The sequence below is a fragment of the Dermacentor andersoni genome, chromosome 3, assembly GCF_023375885.2.
Source record: "Dermacentor andersoni chromosome 3, qqDerAnde1_hic_scaffold, whole genome shotgun sequence".
Classification (NCBI taxonomy): domain Eukaryota; kingdom Metazoa; phylum Arthropoda; class Arachnida; order Ixodida; family Ixodidae; genus Dermacentor; species Dermacentor andersoni.
This window is the reverse complement of record NC_092816.1, coordinates 58871269-58881865: the sequence shown is the minus strand read 5'-3', so window position 1 is coordinate 58881865 and position 10597 is coordinate 58871269. Positions and strand designations below refer to the sequence as shown.

The window sequence follows — 10597 nt, the reverse complement described above, 5'->3', positions numbered from 1 at the left end:
ACGCAAAGTGAGCAGCGAGAACATAACTCGCACAAAAGTATGTATTGTATTGTATTGTATTGTATTGTATTGTATTGTATTGTATTGTATTGGGTTTTATGGCACATAAGCAACACAGGCTATCATGCGCCAAACACATGGTATAATTTATTTCAAAAATTGGGTATCCTCAGCGAAGGTCCTTGTCCGAACAAGGACTCTGAGGAGCCCAACAAATCAAATGGAGACCTCAGCCTTCTTCTCAGGACTGAGAAAATGGGTGAGGTGCATCATAAGATGCGTGAAAAAAACTGGGTAAGGATTTTTAGAATTAGTTGTTCTGTGATATATTATATTTCGTTTAGGATCGTTGCGTCTTTCAAAAAACTAAAAACAGATGAAGTTCCTACAAGTGGGTTATCTCCTAAAAGTAGACTGGGATGGAAGGGAATGCGTTCATTGTAAAATACAGTAAAATATTTTTTCCTTAGCCGTTCGAGTTGTGTGCACGAGAATAAAATGTGATTTACAGTGAGTTCATCTCCACATTTCTCACATAAGGGTTTGTCTTGTTTTGTCAGTAGAAAGTTGTGTGTTAGGTGTGTGTGTCCGATGCGCAGGCGGCGTAAAATTACTTCTATAAAACGTTCCTGATGCCTGCATGATCTCCATTCTCCCAGAATAGGTTTTACTAAATGTAGTTTGTTATTTACTTCGCTATTCCATGTACACTGCCATTTTTCTTTAAGCTTGTTTTTCACTAACTTCATGCAATCTGCATAGGGTATATTTACAGTGCTGACATCCTTATGGCACGCTTGAGCGGCACACGCGTCAGCCGTCGGTACACCTACACCCTGCAGATGGCTCTCAAAGAAGGGCGCGCTCGGCCGCGGAATACCCAATTGCAGCCAAAGTATAATGCCGCCCCAACCTCCCCCCCCCCCCTCGATAGGATTATGCGCGCGACAGAAGACAGTGCGCTGCCTTCCCGCTTTCTTTCCTTGCGCGCACAAGCTTGAGCCGCGGTCGTCTACGGTCGTCGGCGCCCCTCGGGCGCGGCGGCGCTAACCGTAGTTGCTCGTGAAGTACAATGCCACCCCCACGCTCTCCCCTTCCCCGGCCTTCTCGCGCGCCGGAAGAAGGCGCCTTTCCTCCCCGCTTTCCTTGCTTGCGCGCGCCGGATTAAGCCGGCATAATCGACTCCCCTCGCGCACTTTCACTCGCACATGCAGCATACGGCGCGCGGCGACAGTGTTATCGCCCTTGGACTTTATACGTAACATCACGGCGACGGCAAAAGTGCGCCTTTAGTGTCGATATGATCGCATCCCATCACTTCATTTCCTTAAAGGCCCCTCTTGGGCGTATTACATAAGCGGTGTGTTTACAGTAGAGCCACATTACGTCACTCGGAAAGAAAATTGGTTACATCAATCAAAAATGTTGATGAACAGGTTATTGCTGCAATTTGGTGCGAAAGGCGGTTCCATTCTGATGCTGCGCGCGGTTAAAATGAAGAGGAAAATGTAACGGTACAGACATGTGGGCTTTACACTTGAAGTTCTTGGCCGACGCTATGCGGGCAGGGGGTGCGATGTAGGGTGGATGACCGACATAACTAAGCGGTCTTCTCAGAGCCCATGTCGTCAGCTGCAATTTGCCAGTACCCGAAACGAAGGTCTATCGAAGACAAATATTGTACGCCATATAAACCATTGAGGGAGTCATCTATCCGCGGCAGCGAATACACGCCTTTTTTTCTTTTTTTGTTACTCTTTTCAGATGATGACAGTCGACACAGACGCGCCAGCTGTCATCATCCTGTCTGAAAAGCACGACCCTCGAAGCCCAAGGGCTACAAGACGACTCAGTGATATCTCGGACAAGTATCTTGTCGACTTCCTCCTGTATGACTTGACGCTGAGTAGGGGAGAGGCGGCAGGCCCGCCGGGGGGGGGGGGTGAATCGGGCTGGCGTTGCCGGTGTGCGTCCGATGTTTCACAACCATCGTTTGATCCAGTGGCCGGTCATCGAGGTTGCAAATGTCCCAGTACGAGGCGAGAAGGCAACGAAGTGCGTCCGCGCAGTGGGCCGGAAGGTCAGGAGCGATCATAGCCGTTAAAGGTTCTAATACTCGGGTTTTAGAGCCCGAACCAACAGAGGTACGCGACGTAGTCTCACTAGTTAGGGCAGAAATATGGTATAGTCGCAAGCCGGTGCCAAGGTTGCTAGAGATATTCTCTGAGGTAGCACATGAGGGCATATCGGCCGAAATTCACCACAGGAAGACAGGTGGCGTTGTCTTTTATACGGAAGACCATGTGGGAATGCGACGTTCTGCGACAGGGACGGTGGTGGTGTGCGACAGAATGTAATCGTTGTCGGCAACAGGTGAATGCAGTGAAACGGCGATATAGGGAACGTAATCGGTGGAAAGCTCCTGCCTGAGTGCTCCAGCACAGCACCTAAACCTTCAGATTCCACGTAACACTCGTACGTCAGCACGGGCATCTAGCTATAAAGCCCCGTTCATACTCGCGGGGCTCGTTCCGATCGCGCGACGTCGCGCGCGACGAAATGATCGCCGCCGGTCTACTTTCGCGAAATGCGCTCTGCATGCATGGAAGCTCGTAAGCTAACTGTTCCTAGATTCGTTTTAAATTCATCGCTAGCGCAAAAGTATTCGGTCTATGTGGGCAAACAAAAACTGGTGCGGATTTCACGCAATTTGGGATTCGGGAAGCCGAGCTTTCGTGAACCAGGGAGGGAAAAATCGCGTGTTCTGACTGGCTTGCGACACACGGGCTGTGTTTTTAAAGCGAAGCTGTTGATGGTTAGGGTTACATGCATTTTTGTTCTGCGTGTGCAAAAACCGTGGGTGGATGCCACAGATAATGCGATACCTGACCGATCCGCGGCGGAGGTGAAGCAGGCTTCAAGCACTTCGCCCACTTGCACAAGTAAGTTTTATAACTTGCGTCCAAATAGAACCCGTATCAGATATTAAGCTGATAAGAACAGATACTACACTTTGACCCGCGTCGGCCATGTCTACGTTCACCCCATCCTCTCTTTGTCGGCCTTCCAAGTGCTTACGTATCCGAACTGTAAAAATGTTTACCCCCTTAAGGTTGTTTTCTTGTCGCAATGGTAACACCGTTACCGTTAGGGCATTACAAAAGCTTATAGAGACCGACAACGGAGCTCTAACTAGACGGGCAATGACAAAAGACGCAGTTGAAAACTATGTAATCAGTCTGACAGCCTTGGGCGCACGGAAACATCTGACGAGAGAATTTCTCAGGCAGAGATATGAAATTGTCCTGTCGGATATTCTTGAGCGCCCAAGGCTGTCAGAACGAATACACAGTTTTCAACTACATCTTTTGTAATCGTATGTCTAGTTAGAGCTCCATTGTCGTCCTGTAAAACTTTTTGTAAGGCCCTAACGGTAAGGGTGTTACCAGTACGACAATAGAACACTTTTAAGCGTGTAAACATTTTTACAGTGAATAGTTTCCTTTCCTTCGGCTCTCGCGTGGTGGCGGTCCCGTTGAAACGTCACGCGTGTCAACTTTTTTCTGGCACCTCGGGGCGGTGGTCCTGTCGTTCACGCGAATGTATATAAAGATAACGGTAAATGAGTTCGTACCTTTGTTCAAAATTCTGCGTCACCTCTGTGTGGCGTGCCAAACATCTTTGCTGGCGATATACCTTCCCAGAGTGGAATGGCTCTTGGTTTCGTTGTTTTTTTTGTTTTTTGTTTTTGTTTTTCTATGACGAAAATCTGTCTCGGATCGATCGGCGCGACGAGGGCACTTCTAAGTCGCGCGACGTCGATTTCCCAGTCGCTGCCAAGATCAGCGGCCGCAGAATCGGCGTTGCGAGACCGAAGAATGTCCTGCCAATGTGAACGCGCCCCCGTATAGTTGGCGTTCCACGGTGACCCAATCTTGGTTGCGCGAGGACGCGCGCGAAAATCGTCGCCTTTTGTATCGGGCGTGAAAGTTCGAACACCAACTACCGACCACGCAAACGAGCACGAAAGGTAAAATCTATTCGCTTAAGAAAGAAGAAGTCAAATTACAGTTCTTGTTTTATACATGTATACTCACGACGTCTCGATCATCATCCAGTTGGCAAAAGCTCAGCGAACGGTTGTCTTTCCTTCCGGCGATACGGCTTTCGGCATTCTTCAGATGAGTCGAGGCGTCCGTCGACATCAGAGTAGGAGTGTACGGCACCTGCAGATTGCTCCGAGCACCGCCGGATTCTGTGCCCACACCGTAGGGCGGCTGTCCCGTCAACGGAGGCATTGCTGACGGTACTGACGAGCCGCCTGGCGTTTCGGGGCCTCGAAGTCTTGAAAAGAGCCACGACGGCATCGTTATTCTTGTGCGCCGTGACGTGGTCGCGCTCAACGACTGACGCATCGGGTATGGCGCCGTGGCTGAATCCTTAGAGGCAACACCGTAACTGCGTGGTTCCATCGACGGCGAAGGTGACCACATGCCGAAGAGCTCGGGTGCGCTTGCGCGGGATCCGATCACCAGGGTCGTCTCGTCCATCTTGGTGCTTGGGGACAGGTCGAATAGGCTCCCTCCCCAGACACGGGAGGAGGATCGGAGACTCCATGGGGGAGCACCGGGCGGCGCCGTGGTGCCGAAGGAGGGTTCTGACTGCAGCCGCTCTGGCTTTGCTGTCGGCCGCGGGTCAACAAGTTCTCGGGCCGAAGCAGCACTCTTGCCTTCCGTGGCGCTCTTTTGTTGCAACGACGACGAGACGTTGACGGCAGTAACGTCTGCCTCTCCTTTTGGTATCAACCAGGCGGGCTCACAAGCCGCGGTGCTGACCGATTCGCTTCCGGAGGCGGACGATGTCGAGTCGATTGTTTTAGGCGACACGCTGACGACCGGCGTCAGTGTCGTGCTCGACGACACCGACGCCGTCGACGACTGCTGCGAAGGCGTGGTGGACTCCTGCGCCAAGCAGCTCGGGTGAGACACTTGATCGTCGCGTTTGAGCCGGCGTTTCTTCTTCTTTTTCTTCTTTTCGCTCCCGTCTTGGCTTTGATCGGAACGCGGAGGAATCGTCGAGGCATCCCTGCGAATGGAATGCCAGCAGAAGATTAGTGGTGAGTCACATGGCCAAGGAGGAGGATCCCTGGAGAGGCTTAGACAGACGATTTCAAAAATTCTTCATGCTCTTATGAGTGTTCCTGTTAGCCTACTGAAGGCGGCCGACGCGTTACAAATTTCAGGAACAAATTTCAGTCCACTGGAAACAAAGCCCATCGGCCTTGTTTGAAGGCGCAAACGGCGCTTGCGCCAATATTTCCACCCGAGGCATATGCATTTTGGCTTCACGCGGAGCGATGGTGGGCCACTATAGATATTCATGGGAAAATAAACACGGCGTTGAAGCTTCATCATGCACCGACTTACTGTTCGTTTAATTTTTATTTACTCAGAAAACAGCTATTGATGGTGATTTCAGGGAAAACCGCGTTCATCGCGCTCGCCATATTCAGCAGGAAAATAGTGTTAAGACCCCATAAAAAAGCTGCATATGTATCGCGAAACTTGGCTGTAGATCTTAAATCTCGCAAGGTCGCAATCACACTACTCCGCGCACCATCCTAGATCCATCCAAAACAGCCAGCCTCGAACATACTAACAGCACAAACACAGACATTACTGAAGCCACGCCATTCACGATTATACTAAAATGGACCTAGGCTACCAAAGCTGTAAAGACTGCGCACCGCGGCGCTTAGCCCTTCATCAAGTAACCTATCGGGAGTGCTCCGTGACGTGCTCTTTTAAATACACAAGATGTTCTATATTACCAGCGAAGAAGCGTCCCGCCAACTGGGGGAGGAGTGGACCATTCCACCACGAACATTCGACAAACAACGGTGGCCACTTTGCGGAGCCAACACACTGTGCTGTACCAGGAGTCCCTGAGCCTACCCAAGAGGCCAAGAGTGGGGCCTCCGACGCGGTCGCAGTCCAGCTCAACGACTACTCGTACGAAGAGTTGTTAATAAAGCTTTCTCTCTCCCTGACGCCTGCTGCCACCCTCGCTCCTCTTTAATGCCGAGCGGCGAAGAACACGCTGTTTCCGAACAAGTCGGCGCGGGTGCTGATCGGAGCGTTAGGTAACTGTGTTGCAGTGAATTATATCGCAACTCCATAAAGTTTCTTCCGATGCAGTGGCAGCTGCATCAACGCGCATATCTGCATCAAAGCGCCACTGTTTCTAAATCATCCCACATATACTAAAGATTAGTCGCTTATGTGTGACCACTGTAACGACTGCTCGGACTTCACCGATTATTTTTTTGTCACATTCAGCTATATCAACCAGTTGCCGCGGTAACTACTTGGACATGGCGTTCCGCTTGAGCTTGATGTCGCTTGCTCGATCACTGCCTGTGGCGGAGATCTGTAATGGTGCGGGCTAAAAAAAGAGAGAAAAGGCTGCTAGTGTACTGAAAGTCAGTCGTATATGGAACCCGCTCATATTACCTGTCAGATGCGAGTCACTAGTCTGCGCGACTAAGCTGAGGAGCACTGCGACCCTTCGCCATCCGTTGTCCGGTGTCACGCGGGGGGGGGGGGGGGCGCAATGCGCGCCAGAGCGCACGCCAGGGGAGGCGAAGAAGAGGGGTATAGGAGCAGGTGTTTCGCCGGCGCGTGCCGTTTCGCCCCATGGAGTCTGCTCGGCGCGAGCGGCAGCGCCGACGGTGCGCAAATCTTGAGCTTAGAGAGCGAGAAGCGCAAGCAAAGCACAAGCGGAACAATGCCGCTACCACCGAGGATCGAGGTCGGGAAGCGCAAGCCAAGGGCCGGTGGAGGCAAGCCAAACCCCACTTTCAAAAGCAGGCAACCCAAGACAAGCGCCAGCAAAAGCAAGCTAACCCCCAAGTTCGAGAATAGGGGGCCGAGCAGAGACGTTCACGCAGAGAGATTCCTCTCACCGAGGGTGCCGATGGATGGTCCAAGAGACAAATCCTCGACCGTGAGTGCCGCCACAGTTGCAAGGTGTCTGATAGACTGGTTTAATTGATCACAGCCTCGCGCAAATGAAGAGTGCGCAATCCTGAACCGAAGCTCGAATCTAGCAAAACGACGACAACGAGACAGAATAGTTTCATGAAAGTCGGGCTAAACACGATTTCAAACTTGAGAAAACAACCTCCAGCTCTGCTGTTTTGGCGGCTTTGACTGTGTGGAACTGGCTTTACTTTTCAGATTAGGAGACCCAAGAAGCCTGTTTTCTGCTTCCATGCGCAAGATGCTTGCGCATGGAAGCAGGTAGCTTCGAATTTTTTCGTTTGCAGGCCGCTTTGTTCCCCTAATCTGAGTCCTTCAAATAATACTGTTGAGTTTGCGCGCAGCTCTTTGCGATTTTCGCTTGCCACCCCGGAGAGACTGCATTATTAGTCCCAAATATTCTGCCACTGGACATAAAGTGCTCAAACGCCATCAAAAACGACTTCGAGAGCCAAGTGCAGAATCGTCACTGTTCTTTCGTCTCCTTTAGAACAAAAGCTCTAATCCTCGATGTACGACTCCCAAGGTCAATCTCCGCGCGCGTTTGACCTTCAGCCACCGGCGAGCACGTGTGAAAGTGGGACGTCACGTGATCCGCTGGGGAGAGGCGTCGCAGCTGCGCTCGCTCGAGCCTCGCCGTTGTGTGCCAGTGACTAGGCGAGGGTTTAAAGGGCTAAATATAGCCTAACGTAGCGTGAGAACGCGCACACTTTACGTCACGTTGGCAAGAGAAGCGTCGACATTTCGACCGATGGTTCAACGCACTGGTGCACCCTACGTAACCGGGCGCTGTCAACGCGCTCCGATTCTCGCCAACGCGCTGATAACGGCGTACTCTAAACACACCTTAGCAGCTGCTTCGGCGGCGCTTGGTCGCTCAGTCTGGCCATGGATGAAGCACGCGCCGGTGGGAGCGCGTATACTCTTCGCCGCAGGCACCAGGCTGAGTCTGAGCCTCTTGCCAACACAGCACGCCGGAAGGAAGCACTAAAGAAGCGTTTCTAACTGTGCTTAACAGAAGTTTCGCTTGTATAAATAGGCCCAAGCGATGTTGAAATCCCAGGCACATTTCTTTTTTTTTTGCCGGAATGAGCCTGCGACAGCCAGTCTAGAGATTGCGTCACACGTGGAAACCTCACCTGGAATCGGGAAGCTTCTTCTGGTCAGTCGCCATGGAAAGAATTTCACCTCGGGACGATTCCGCAGAGCCCTCCTCACGATCCGTATCCACTTCTTCTTCTTCCGCTTTTTTGTTCAGAGATCGATGCTCGTGAACACTTCGTACTTCTTCGTTTTCGAGACGGCAGCTCGGTGGGCCCCCTGCGTCGTGGTAGTAAACAATCCTTAGCGTTAGGCTTACGCTTGTTATTAGATAACAAGGGACAATAAAATTACTTGGAGCAATACAGGAGGAAATGCTGAGGTACCCACTATGCTTCGATTCGCGAAGGCCCTTATTCGGTTTTGTGTAGCCGACTTCTTCCATCTGTGTTACCGACTTCGTGGTGGTGGTCGTAAACTTTATTGAAAAGGAGAAAGGGAAAGGGGGAGGTGGCTGAGGGATCGGGCTCAAGTAAGGCCCTGGGCCTGCTTGGCCTTCTCCGCCCAGTCCACCAGTTCAAGCTGTCGGTCAACGTCCCCGTAACTGAGCCAGGCTGTAGAGTCAGTTTCGCTGCTGACGGGGGGATGAGAAAACGGGAGCGAGGTGCATTCCCACATTATGTGTGTGAGTGTCCCTGTTTGTGAACAGAGCCTGCATAGCTCGCTTTCCTTGCCCCCTGTGATTTTAGTAATGTACTGTGGGTGGTGGGTATGTGCTTATCTGGAGTCGCCTAAACGCGACGACTTGCGTTTTATCGAGTTGCTTGGCCGGTGGTGGGAGCGCGCGACGCGATGCCTATGGGCTATTTCGTGATAAGTCTCGCGGGGTTCCTCGTGTCTCTCCTCCTCGTTCACGCCGTCCGCATCCGCGGACGAGGCTCGGCGCGCGAGATCTCGAGCCAAACTGTGAGCCGACGCGTTGCCGGGCACAGTCGCTGAGCGGGGGTCCACACGAGGGTTTTCAAGCCACTTAGGGGGCGCAGCGTGAGGACGTGGTACGCCTGTTTGGAAATTCTACCGCGGACGAAATTGCCGATGGCCTATCCGTCGCTCAACGCTCCTCCCTCAATGCATGCTTCGGTTCGATTCTGTACACTTCACTTCTTTCACCGCATTATAAGTTACTTTTGATTCCGACATCTTCAACTCCCTGTGACCGGCTCACTCGATCTCTTCGAGCTCCTTCATCTTGTTCTACTTGTCTATTAGGGCACTTAAACCGTGGCACATACCCATTCTTGGGCGTTTGCCAAGAATGTTCTCGTACCACAGTCGTACACATGCCTATAGTTGCCCATGCCTGATGGCTGAAGTTGTCGTATACTGTCGGCTGTGCAGAAGCAGCCGGCATCTGAAACGCTAGGAGATTGTTGCAAAGAAAACTTCGCTCTAAAATTAAGAAGGCACGCAACAGCTCGACCATTCCGCAGTGCACGCCTTGAAAACAGAATAGAGCACAGCACAGCGGACCGAGGCCCATGATACCGCGATGCGAAGCTGTGCCCAAGGCCACGCGATTGTCGCTGTACTCGTGGGCCGCCCGTGGGATCGATACGAGACCGAGGACCTCCTGCATTCCTTTAACGCCGAGACCAGCGCGATAGAATGCAGCCATGCGAAGCAATAACGGTGCCAAAGGGTGGAGGCCGTCGGCGAGTCGAGATGGCCTCATTTCGGTTAGCCAGCCCTGGTTCACACGAAAGAGTGCCGGATCTGGCCAATGAAACCTGCGACGTCGGTTGCTTCGCCATCCTATTGAACTCGGCTGATATTATACACTTCCCTGATCACCCGTGTTCCACTTTTATATGATATCGTCGCTTGTTATCGGTGGGGAAAAAAAAAAACATAAGTTCCGGGGGTGCGCGAATATTCGACACTTTGAGTACAAATTCAATAGTCTTTGGCTAATCGATTCGTATTCGATTCCAGAATTTACCAGAAGTTGTCGAATTTTCTTTTTCTTGTTCGAATACGAAGCGTGTACCAACCCTCACTTGAGTCTCTGGAGAGACAGACCGATGCAAAGAATAACTCTCTCTTGTGATTCTGCAGGACGGCAGCGGAGGAGACGCCAGTTACCCACAGCAACCAAGTTTTTTATCATCTTAGAAGTTACTGGGTTGTCTGGCCCTTGGCCTGATTGCCGCGTGCATCAAATAAGGTAAGTGTTTTTTTACGGGCTGGCCTCCAGGAAAACTTTTCGGGGTGCGCAAACATTCTAAATATCGAATATGAATCGCATAGCCTTTGCGTTTCAATTCATATACGACCGAAAAATTCGCCCAATGAAACTGTTGAATATTCGAAGGTTTTCGAATACTATATTAGGGCTGCCGCGTGTTAGCCGCTCCTGGAACGCGGCTTCCTTCCCTGAAATGCTGCTTTCTGCAGACGACGAGAGGTGGCGACACAAGTTTGTGCTGGCTCCGTCGCGGCAGCAGCTCGCTTCCCTA

At 51.5% G+C, this 10597-nt stretch overlaps 1 protein-coding gene and 1 pseudogene across 1 annotated transcript; both read right to left on the bottom strand.

Annotated features, from left to right (window-relative positions):
- Positions 1-2851: 2851 nt before the first annotated feature.
- Positions 2852-3031, bottom strand: LOC126520991 (U2 spliceosomal RNA; annotated as a pseudogene).
- A 209-nt stretch (positions 3032-3240) lies between these two features.
- Positions 3241-8674, bottom strand: LOC126547307 (uncharacterized). The gene is made up of 2 exons (XM_050195274.3): positions 8180-8674; positions 3241-5085 (listed from the first exon to the last, which is right to left on the bottom strand). The coding sequence occupies exons 1-2, from the start codon at positions 8524-8526 to the stop codon at positions 4080-4082; spliced, it is 1353 nt and encodes a 450-aa protein (XP_050051231.2). The 5' UTR covers positions 8527-8674; the 3' UTR covers positions 3241-4079.
- Positions 8675-10597: the final 1923 nt, after the last annotated feature.